The sequence below is a fragment of the Bos indicus x Bos taurus genome, chromosome 12 (genome assembly GCF_003369695.1).
Source record: "Bos indicus x Bos taurus breed Angus x Brahman F1 hybrid chromosome 12, Bos_hybrid_MaternalHap_v2.0, whole genome shotgun sequence".
Taxonomy (NCBI): domain Eukaryota; kingdom Metazoa; phylum Chordata; class Mammalia; order Artiodactyla; family Bovidae; genus Bos; species Bos indicus x Bos taurus.
Window position 1 is genome coordinate 35198214 of NC_040087.1, and position 12305 is coordinate 35210518.

The window sequence follows — 12305 nt, forward strand, 5'->3', positions numbered from 1 at the left end:
ACAATTTTTATACCTACTGTGTGTCTACTGTTCAGTGACTCTGAGGGTCAAAAAAAATTCATGGAGAATATTTAATAGTTCAGTGTGAAGCACACAGCAAGTGCTCAGTGGCAGGTTAGCAGTAGCTGTCTCCTGTCTCTGTGGCCTAAGATACTGACTCTTCCAGTGAGAGTATTTTATCCGTTTCTGTTCTTGCAGCACTTTCCACGCATTGTGTGAATACACTGCTGAAGCAGGGCCCTTATCCGACAGGCTGTGCTTTGTCTTCACCCGATCTGCTGCCTTCCTGTCTCTCTGAGCCTCTCCTCCGCCATGCGGTCCTGGAGCACACACACCTGCTCCCGCCTCGGGTCTTTGTTCCTTTTTCACCTCCTGCCTGCAGAGTGCTCCCTCCATGGGGCGCTTGGCTCCCAAGCTGCCTACTTCACCTCCTGAATGTCGCCTCTCCCTCTCCATCCTGTGTGACATATTCTTCTTACCACTTATCCGGCTCTGTGTCTCCATGGTGCATCTTACTGCCTCACAGAATTTCTTGCATTTGTTCTTTGTTCCTCTCCTGTTTGGGGCTGTGGGTTCCCTTGGGTTCGCCGCATCTCTGCTCTGTCTCCAGTGCTCCAGTAAATCTCTCTTCAGTAAATGACTTCAAAGTTTGAAGGTTGTGAGACCTAAACCCTAAAATTACTCTTTAAAGATTATTCCGACTCTTTAAAGATTGTTAGTGTCCAACTCTTTGCGACTTTGTAGACTGTAGCCCTCCAGCTCCTCTTTCCATGGAATTCTCCAGGCAAGAATACTGGAATGGGTAACTGTTTCCTTCTCCAGGGGATCTTCCCAACCCGGGAATCGAACCCAGATCATTTATTCCAGAAATTCCAGAAGTAGCTAAGCTGTGGAATAATGCTGAGGGAAAAAAACCTAAAATTGCGACTTCTTTTTCTTTTAGAGAAGTGTGAACCCTGGAGAGATTACAGGGAAGCTGTCTCCTCGTAAACAGCGCTTCATGCAGTTCTCGTCCTTGGAGTATGGCGGAGAGTACTACATGACACCCCGGGACTTCCTCTTCTCTGTCATGTTCGACCACATCCAGCGTAAGTGGTTTGGTTTTTGAAGTTAAGGAATCAAATATTAGGGCTGAGAAACCTCTGTTTTTCAGAATTGGTAACAACTTTTTCTTCATTTTAATTGTCATCATTCTTTGTACCATGCATGTGCTTAAGTATTTAGACTTTTCCTCCCTTGTAGCACTAAACTTATTTATTTATTTGTCTAAAAAATAGTTGCTTGTTCATGGGTTTTCTAAAGAGAGAAAAAAGTAAGATTTTAAATGTAACTAAATAAATTATTAATAGGTAACTAATTCATCCAGGATGTTAGGTTTTAAATCAATAAAACTATTAATGTTTTAAAAGAGTAAAAAATTTTCTTTTTGGGGCAAAAAAAAAAAGTAGGCTAAAGCAATTAGGAGGGTCATATAATGGAGTCATGATGCAAAAAAATCCTGAAAAAAATAGAATTAAGAAGCAAAAGTCCAAAAGCTATAATTAAATAATTTTATTTCATAAACTCAACTCTCAGCTATCCCAAATTGTCAGAAATCCTTATTTTCATTTATCTAAATGTTGCAGAGAGTAGACATAACACCCCCTCTGTCCCCTGTATTGCCAAAGTGTTCTGTGAAAAGTTCTTGGCTTCCTGACACCTTGCAGAGTGGGCACCATCCACAGTGTTGCCCTGTGGGTAGCTGCACATGGAACAGGCGGAGTGGGCCAGGGCAGGGTGAGCTGTGAGACGTGTAGTTCGAATTGGGAGACTGAGAAGATCTGGGAAGGCATTATTGGTATATTGAGGGATGACATGAACAAGTGAGTGGTCACGGCCTGTTCTTGGGACAGTGAGTTAGTTCACCTATAGCTAGACCAGAGGATGGTGCTGGGGAGAAGTGAGAGATGAAAATGAAAAACAACAAGGGCCAGATGTAGAGACTGTGGTGACCCTGTTCACCAGCCATAGACATGTGTTTCTGGTGGGGATGGGGGTTCATCTTGAACCTGTGAGGGAGGGTGAAGTGAAGGCTTACTAGAAGGAAAATAGTGTGGTAACAGTGTATTTAAATTATTTTGGTAAGCTTCTATTCATCTAAATTGATTTTAAAAAAAACAAAAAAACAGCCAGTTATGTTACCAGCAGAATGGTTTATTTGGGAGGAGCAGAGAATTGCAGTTTGGGACATGCATCAGTAATAAATCACAAGCAACCTAAAATGAAGGAGAGAAACTGTCTTACGGAAGAAAGAGAGGGCAGCTCTGGGGAAGCTGTCTTAGAGAAGAGAGGGCAGCTCTGGGGAAGCTGTCTTAGAGAAGAGAGGGCAGCTCTGGGGAAGCTGTTAGAGAAGAGAAAGGATAGCTCTGGGAGCCTGTTATCAGTAAGGAGTCCAGGGAACTCCCTGGTGGTCCAGTGGTTAAGAATACACCTTCCAGCACACGGGACACAGATTCAGTCCCTGGTCCAGGAACTAGGAGTCCATATGTGTCAGGCCAACTAAGCCCGCCTGTCTCAACAAAGATGCAGCACAGCCAAAAATATAAATAAATAGTCTGCTGGAGGAAAGTGGGGGTTTGAAGTGCAGTGGCTTTTCATTGCCTGGCCAGGAGAAAATGTTTCTTCTTCCTGCTGGGATCTGCGTGGACATGGGTGGTGTGTGTGTGTGTGTGTGAGCACCCCTACCCCAGACTCCCGACTCAAACTTCTTTGGAGAAAGCTTGATAGTATGTATCAGAAACCTTTGCAACATTTATTAATACTTAAATGGATGCAGTAAGTTCACTCCTAGAAAATTAGTCTAAGTAAGTAATTGGAGAGAGAGAAAATTTTCTTTTAAAAAGTAGTTTAGCCTCTTCAACAGGTAAAGAGGGAGGATGTCATCATTTCCTGTTCTCACAGCAAAAAAGAAGCTGAAAGATAGAAAATCAACAGCTCTTCTTAAGTCCACAAGAGAATTGAGACCACAGGGCACACACACCTGAACACTGAAGAAGACAGACGCAGAGATGCAGAGCCCACCCAGGGTGGATGCTGCCTGGAAGCCACTGCCAGAGCCACCATCTGGCAGGAAAGTTTAAAGAGTTGCTAGAATCTGAGCATGGGCTACCATGAAAGATAGAACTTTGTAAAAATCCAGCCATGAGGGGCCCCAGCAGTCCTCACAGTGAAGATCTTAAAAAATCCTCTCCTGGATTTTTCATGATTTCCTTTTCTGTGCAAAAGCTATTAAGTTTGATTAGGTCCCATTTTTATTTTCGTTACTCTAGGATTCAAATCCAAAAAGATAATGCTGTGGTTTGTGTCAAAAAGTGCTCTGTCACCTGTATTTTCCTCTAGGAGTTTCATAGTGTCAATTTTACATTTAGATCTTTAATCCATTTTAAGTTTATTTTTGTATTCATCCTGCTTGGTATTCTGTGAACTTCTTGAATCTGTGTTGTGTGTGTGAAGACACCATGAACCATGAACAGAACAAAAAGACAACATACAACATACAGGATGGGAAAAAATATTTGCAAACAATGCAACCAACAAGGGATTAATCTCCAAAATATATAAACAGCTCAATATCAAAAAAACAACCAAATCAAAAAATGGGCAGATCTAAATAGACATTTCTCTAAAGAAGACATACAGATGGCCAAAAGGCACATAAAAAGATGCTCAATATCACTAATTATTAGGAAAATGCAAATCAAAACTGCAATAAGGTATCACCACACACCAGCCAGAAAGGCCATCATCAAAAAAGTCCACAAACAGTAAATGCTGGAGAGGGTATGGAGAGAAGGGAATACCCTACACTATTGGGGGAATGTAAATTGGTACAGCCACTATGGACAACAGTATGGGGGCACCTTTAAAAACTAAAAATAGAGCTACCATATGACACTGCAGCCCCACTCCTGAGCGTATATCCAGAGAAAAACATGATCCGAAAGGATACATGCACCCTAGTATTCATTGCAGCACTGCTTTCTATAGCCAGGACATGGAAGCAACATAAATGTCCATCAACAGAGCAATGGATAAAGAAGATGTGGTACATATAGACACTGGACTATTACACAGACATAAAAAGAATGAAATAATGCCATTTGCAGCAACATGGATGGACCTAGAGGTTGTCATACTGAGTGAAGTAAGTCAGACAAGAATATCGTATGACATCCCTTATGTATGAACTGTAAAAAGAAATGATACAAATGAACTTAAAAAACAGAAAGAGACTTACAGAGAATGAACTTACGGTTGTGGGGGAGGGATAAGTTAGGGAGTTTGGGATGGACATGTACACACTGCTGTATTTAAAATGGGTAGCCAATAAGGATGTACTGTATAGCATGTGGAACTCTGCTCAGTGTTATTTGGCAGTCTGGACAGGGGGGCAGTTTGGAGGAGAATGGATACATGTTTATGTGTGGCTGAGTCCCTTCACTGTTCACCTGAAACCATCACAACATTGTTAATCAGCTCTGAGTGCATGCGTACTCAGTCGTGTGCCACTCTTTGCAACCCTATGGACTGTAGCCCACCAGGCTCCTCTGTCCATGGGATTTTCCAGGCAATAATACTGGAGTGGTTTGCCATTTCCTACTCCAGAGGATCTTCCCAACCCAGGGACCGAACCCACATCTCCTATATGTCTTGCATTGGCAAGCGGATTATTAACCACTAAGCCACCTGGGAAGCCTTAATCTACTTAATCAGCTATACCCCAGTATAAAATAAAAAGTTTAAAAACAAAAGAATTTTCCCAAGTTTTACTTTACCTGGTTTTAGCCATAGTCCAGGTTGTTCTAATGAAGTTTAAAGTTTACATGTTTTTTTTTTTTCTTTCTTGTTGTTTTTATGCAGCCTTTGATTCAACCAACTTAGGTTTTTATAATGTTTCCACTTTATTTTTCATTGGAATGCAATTAAACTCTATCAGAAGGCATTTAACTAGATCAAGAATTGAGTAATTTTGAAGGCTGAATAAAACATCCTTTAAGCATATGATGTACTTCATCTTCATTTTTCATCGTGGATAAGAAGGAGAATAATCTCTGTTGCATTCCTGTGGATCATGGTGAACAGAAAAACAAGGAAACACAGAGCCAACCCAGTGACCCATGATCCTCATGTATAAACAGAAAGAAATACACCAATCTGAAATGTATTAGCCCCTAAACTTATTTTTACCTGGTGTTTATCTTTCTGGACTCTGTACACTTTGTGCCTTTACTTATACTTCAACATAGATTTTGTTGCACATAAATATGTAAGGGTATAAATAATCCAAATTAAGATTAGCCCATTGGCATTAACAGTTTACTCTGAAAAGGGCTGTAATTAGGGCAACCATAGGATTTATTATGGTGCATGTGCCAGAGTTGCTGGGTGAGTGTGTGTCTTGGTGGATTTATCTTAAGACTTCTGAAATTCTACAAATGAATCTTAAATTTTAAAATTGTTGCAGGTAAAAGAGATCCGTTTTATCTTTGCCACTATTGTAGCTATTTGATTTGGGGCTGAGTTTCCACATCTCTGAGGTTGTTTCCCACTCTGTAATTTTGGGTATCATTTCATTCTCTCTAATCAGAGGTGATGACAGAATTCCCCAAGCTTACTTTATAGTAAATTCAGAGAGAGCCTTTTGCTAAAATTTCAAGTCCTTCCCCTGTCTCCCCTCATGATTTTGATTCAGAAGGTCTGAGATAGGGCCATGGAATCAGTAATACCCTCTTGTCCTTATCTGGCTGCCTGTCCTGTATTCCCATATTTTTAACAAACACTCCCAGGTGATCATTTTGATCAGCAAGTTTGAGAAATAGTTAACGGACAAATGTGAAAGTGCCGTGAAAGATGTCACGTCCTTGTAGTAGAGGCAAAGGGCGCTGAGCACTGAGCCCGCACTCCTCCCGCACTGCTCCGAGGTCTGCCTGCTGACGCACGCGGCAGCACACGTGAACCTTGAGCAGGTTATGCTGGATGGGAGAAGCCAGTCTCAAAGACCACACATTGCTTGATTTCATGTGTATGAAGTGTCCAGAACAGGCAAGTCTACAGAGACAGGAAGTAGGTTAGTGGTTACCCAGAAGTAGGGGCAGGAGAGTGACTGCTGATGAGTTTTCATTCTTTTGGGGGCCTGATGAAAACATTCTGAAATTAGAAGGTGGTGATGGTTGTACCACTCTGAATATACTATATTCCAATATACTCTGTATACTAAACACCACTGAGCTATACAGTTTCAATAGATGGATTCGGTGGTATGTAAAATGTCACAGTAAAGCATAAAAAATACATATATAAAAAAACTAATCCTTGTTGCCAGTTTAAAATATTAATTTTAAAATTATTATACTTTACAAAAAATGGAGAGACTAAAATAATAAAAACGTGGCTCTCTATATGCTTCCCTCATGTTGGTTCTAAAGCAAAATATTTTCACCTAGTGCAATTCTATCAGAAAAGTGAGCTGATTTGTAAGAGCCAATGCAGAAGTCTTAAATACGTAAAGCTTCTGATAAATTCACTTTCCAAACAGTGGCTTTTTGGTCTTCCAAGGCCTCACTGAGAAGTCTCCTTCCCTACCCTGCAGTGGAGCAGAGTCAGCACGTGGGCGAGACTGGGCGGTGAGCGCTCTCTGCCCTGGCGGCATCGAGCACCGTGCCATCCGCCCACGGAAACACGCTCTCCCCTGCAGGCCTTCTTGTGGACACATGTACACACCCGTCCCCCAGATGGGCCCGAGAAGCATGTCCATAGGTGTCAAGCTGCAGGAGGGCAAAACTTTCATCTGTCCCCTGGCACACGACCACCCCCCACCCCAGCCTCACTGGAAAGGAGGCATTTTCCAGTGTGAGAAGAGCAGGTTTAAAGCCCATCGACCATGGTTTTTTGGTTGTTTTTTTTTTCTTTAAAGACAGATTTCTCCTCCTTGGGAGAATATTCAAGAAGGTCAGTTTCCCTCCACCCTTACAGTTGTTTAGACACTCTTAGGCTTTTCATCAGCTTTCTTATTGTTCTCTGAATGATGTAAAAAGGAATCATTAAAAAGAGATGAGTGTGAAATGAAATAAATGAAATGAAATCTTTAAAACATGACTCTTTTTATAATCTAAGCCCAAAGCACGTTTCTATTCTTCTGATAACCTTTGTAAAAGCATTCTAAGTATGAGATTCTGTGAAATTGGATGCAATGCAATGATTTCCATCATTGCTGGGACTGAATTCAAGCAAGTATTGGAGTAATCAGCTCTTAACGCCAATCCTGATATTGATGGCAGAGCTCTTCCATGTATTTATGCAAAAAATATGAAACGATGTAAGTGTCTTTATTGTCTGATTTTTATGTGTCGAGAGTCCGCTGATCTCTAGCAAAATGAAGTTGAATTAGATACCATTAGCAATGCAGCAGCAATGTTTTTATAGTTATGGCTATCAAATAACTTTATTTTGGCAAAGATTTATTTGACCTGTAACTGTACTTAATATGTAGTAATGCAGTTTTACTTATTTTAAGTATTAAAATGGCTGTTTGCCTGTAACATGGTGTGCTTGTTCCTGGTTTTCAACTTCAGAAGTCCTCTGTAAACAGTGAAAACCACGTGCTGGAATCTCCAGAATAGGTGGAGGCTTTTAGAACATTCTGCTTCTTGAGCCAAAATTCCATCGTGGTGCTTAAAGATTTATCCCTCCCTGCCCAGAAAAGCCACCGTGGACTTTCCATCCTTTCACACTCGCACCACAAAGCACGACAGCCTCACCTCTAAATCTGCCTTTTTGGCTGTTGTTTTATATGAGAACATGAATATGTATGAAATAGCTATGGAAACAGTAAGCGTGAATTTCGTATGTGTGTGAAAACATTAACAAATAATATGACTGATTAGGGGTTAATATCAAAAATATATAAATAGCTCATTCAGCTCAATCTCAAGGGAAAAAAAAAAAAAGCACAGGAGACCTAAATAGACATTTTTCCAGAGAAGACATGCAGATGGCCAACAGGCATATGAAAAGATGCTCAACATTGCTCATCATTACAGAAATGCAAATCAAAACCACAATTAGGTATCACCTCCCACCAGAGTGGCCATCCTCAAAAAGAACACAAATAACGAATGCTGTCAAGGAAAGGGAAACCTCATATGCTGTTGGTGGGAATGTAAGTTGATGCAGACACTGTGGAAAACAGTAGAGACTCCTCAAAAAAAAAATAAATAAAAATAGAACTGCCATATGATCCACCAACCTCCCCTCCTCCTGGGCATGTATCCAAAGAAGAAAGAAACTAATTTGAAAAGATCTGTGCATATGTAGCAGCACTATTTACAATAGCCAGGACATGGAAGCAACCCAATGGACAACGAATGAAAGGATGAAGATATGGCATATACATACAGTGAAGTACTACTCAGCTATAAAAACGATGAACTTTTGCCTTTTGCAATAGTATCGATGGACCTGGAGGGTATTGTGCTTAGTGAAATAAATCAGAGAACGACAAATACTGTTATGTTATCACTTATATGAAGATTTAAAAAATAAAGCAATATAACAAAAAAGGAACAGGCTCACAGGCACAGAGAACACACTAGTGGTTACCAGTGGGGCAAGGGGCAGTGGGGAGGGGGCAAGATGGGGGTAGGGGATTAAGAGGTCCAAAGTACTCTGTATAAAATAAGCTACAAGGACATATACTGTGCAGCACAGGGAATATAGCTTATGAATATCTTATGAAAATTATTAATCACTGTGGTATATATCTGAGACTAATACTGTGCATGAACTCTACCTCCATTTTTAAAAAGTAGGGGAAGAGGACTGCCAGAAAAGGAATCCTTGTATTGCAGTGAATTTCCTGTGTCCCTGTGTTGTTGCTGTTGTCACATGGAGAGTGGTCATGCCCCTCATGTACATCAGACGTTGCATCTCTTACTCTGATGCCCAGTCTCTCTCCTGGGGGAGCCCATAAAGAAAGGGTGTAAAACCCAGCAGCCTGGGTGAGAGATGCTAAAGAAACCCCAGCAGAGCATCCTGGGTGTGAAACACCACAGTCCCTTCTCTGACTCAGAGAAGTGTTTATGACTTAAGAGAAAGGAACTGAGGCTACGTGTTCTACTAGGAGCTCTGCCTTTTCTTTTTAACCTGAAAATGAATTTTTTGTAACAGAATGTACCCCAAACTTTTTATCAGCCAAGATAATTTCCTTAGCATTTTCTAATTAGTGATACCGTTTTGAAAAAATTTTTGCAAGAGAAGTTCATTAAGTACCTGGTTTCTCCATTTTTGATAATCATATACCTATACAAGTACCAAGCAGAACTTGTAGTCAACATGAAGTAACGGGGAGCGTTTTATGTGTTTGATGATCTCATGTTATAATAGACCTAGCATTAAAATCTGGTTGTCATTGGGTAACACTTACTAGTTTATCAGCAACAAACAATCATTCCAAAATAGTGGTTCCTAAGCTTACCAACATGCTCATAGATGTTTCTGAAATTTATATAATCATATTCACAACTAGTGTTTTTTGGTTGTTAATGCAAAAATAAAATCTTGGTAATTTATTAACAATAGATAATAGAATTTGTCCCCAGTAGATTTATAATCCAAATGTAAGCATCCCAAACTGCAAAAAGGCACGTCTAAAGGTATTATTTTTTTTAACCTGTCTTGTGAATTCTCATACACTTGTAATTGTACTGAAGGACCTTTATAGATAAGATAATTTTGAGAACAAGAAGGGAAGTTAGTGATACACATAGCTTACAGAAGAAATAAAATAAACAATGTACTTTTCAGTGTTCTGGATGTGTAAAATGGCTTGAGGCTGTCTTCAGAAAAAGTTTCAACCAAACAAGCAATGTGATTGCTTTAGAATTTACAGTAAATGAGAGAAAATGAGGTCAGTATAAAGAAGATGCTTAAAAGCCTGAGTTTTAATCTGTTACCCAGTAGGAAACTGTTAACAGTAACATCACTTTAGAATGAACAGCCGTGTTGGCCAGCCTTTAGATCTGACTGGGGAGCTGTGAACTTAAGAACTTTTCAGGGTTTAAAAGGTAGCATTCTGAAACGTGTGTGTATATGTTTATAATCAATTAAAGCAGAAGAAGACAGATTTTAATAATCATGTAAGGAAAGAATTTGTGTTTGGCACAAATTTATTTCTCTCTTGGACAGCTATGATGGGTCAGAGGCAGTTAGAAGACCCCATGTGTCTGGAGTGGAGTGACAGTGAGGATGAGCCTGACACACAACTGCAGTGTTTGTGTTTAGACTTAGAGTTCTCTGGCTTGTAACTTCTGTTTAAAGATCTTAGCTAAAATTGCCAGACTTATATTTTTTATAAACTTGTTTTGTCTTTCAAGCAGTTTTCTATCTTAATGGAAGATGAGTTTTACCAAGGTATTATAATATATGGGCACTCAATAATATTTCCTCTATGCTATAGGTAAAAGTTCTGTCAAGAGGCTGACAGATAAGGTAAGCAATGGAGGGGAGATCTCTCTTTTTTTTAAGATGGAAAATTAACTTTTATAAATTATTTAATTTATAAAAGATTTTAATATGTGTATTTAAAGGATATCGAGGACACACTAGCAGGAATCAAAAAAGCTGGTTGTGGATCAACTTTTTTTAGAGACCTCGGCGATAAAGGTAACTTTGGTTTGTTGTTAAAATTCCAGTTGCATTTTATTTAACATTATTAAGGAGTTATGAGGTTTGCAGACCTCATAACTCATATTGGAGACTATATATTAGAGAATCTACAGAGAGGATGTTATAACACTGTTATTTAATAGATTTTTAAAAATCATAATAAAGTACTCATTACATTGGAAGTAATTTTCACAAACTCTTTGAGCAATTACAGAAAAAGTATTTAAACATCAATTTTATTAAGCTTGGGGGAAGGATGAGGCAGAGCATCTGAAGTATGGAGAGAAGGCCTCGGAGAGAATGTGGAGACCTTGTCAGAGAACCCACCCAAGCCGGAGCCAGGAAGGGTCGTCATTGAGAGTAGGCTGGGGTGTGGTCCTAGGGGGGCAGCGAGGGCAGGTCTAGTGCTGGGTCAGGTCCTGGTGGCAGAACACGGAGAATGGTGTCTGGTGTGAACAGGAGGCCCTGGGGGATGGAGGCCAAGGGGGCCTTGCTCTGTGTTGAATGAAGGGACTGGAGGCCTCTCTGGGTGTGTGGGGTTCTGTGGAGTGGGCAGGGGTTGGGGGGTGGTCTGCAGAGCTCAGAAGAGGGTGGTCCTTCTTGGCGGAGGACCAGCTCTCGTTCCGTGCAGGGTGGGCCTGCCACTGTCTTTAGCGGAGGACCAGCTCACAGGTGCATCAGGGCTCAGCTGAAGGTGTTTCCTGAGGAGGGGGATTCTGGAGCATCCACAGCGGCGTTTTGGTGGAAGCAGGGCGTGTGGTGGGTTGAGTCAGGAAGCGGGAAGAAAGACCAGCTGCAGGCGTATCAGCAGAGGACAGGCTGTTTGGCAAGTGGGCTGTGGTCATGAGGGCAGCTGGGTGTGAGCCAGAGTGAGCGGACCTGACCCACTCCAGGGATGAGAGGGAGGGAGTCTGGGCCTGTCCTGAGAGCAGTGTGGTGTGGGTGGGGTGTTGTGAGAAAGCCCTCTGGGCGGAGGGAGCTAAGGGGCTTTAAAGGGAGGGGGAGGACTAGGTGACGGTAGAATAAGATGACAGCACTCACGTCAGAGTGGGAGAGGAGGTGCGCTGGGCAGTGGCCGGAGGTGCGCTGGGCAGTGGCCGGAGGTGCGCTGGGCAGTGGCCGGAGGTGCGCTGGGCAGTGGCCGGAGGCGCAGAAACCTCACTTCCTGCCGTCCACACGGGTGTGTCTTAAAACAGCCAACAGTAAGGAATAGAACTGGCTGCTGACAAGGAAGGTAAGCAGAGCTGCATGGTGGTGAGGAATGGGAAGGAGCATGAACAGGCCTAGTGAGAACAACTGCCCTCGCCAAGTGCTGCCACTTCTCCAGGAGTGAGCGCCCTTAGCCCAGGCTCTGTTGACCGTTGCCTTCCCTGGTGGCTCAGACAGTAAAGAATCTGCCCACGGTGCGGGAGATCTGGGTTCAATCCCTGGACTGGGAATATCCTCTGGAGAAGGGAATGGCCACCCACTCCAGCATTCTTGCCTGGAGAATTCCATGGACAGAGGAGCCTTGCATGCTACAGTCCGTGGGGTCACAGAGAGACAGACATGACTGAGCTACTTTCACTCCTGGCCACTAGTGCTTCTCACCCATCTCACTGGAA

General features: G+C 41.8%; 1 protein-coding gene across 2 annotated transcripts in view; it reads left to right on the top strand.

Moving 5' to 3' along the window:
* Positions 1 to 12305, top strand: part of MICU2 (mitochondrial calcium uptake 2) — a 53813-nt gene that overhangs the window by 21156 nt on the left and 20352 nt on the right. Inside the window, exons 2-4 of one of the 2 annotated variants that reach the window (XM_027557586.1) lie at positions 944 to 1088; positions 10493 to 10524; positions 10623 to 10698. In XM_027557586.1, coding sequence (XP_027413387.1) covers positions 944 to 1088; positions 10493 to 10524; positions 10623 to 10698 — 253 coding nt within the window. The remainder of the gene's footprint in view (positions 1 to 943; positions 1089 to 10492; positions 10525 to 10622; positions 10699 to 12305) is intronic. The other variant, XM_027557587.1, reaches the window with a different exon arrangement.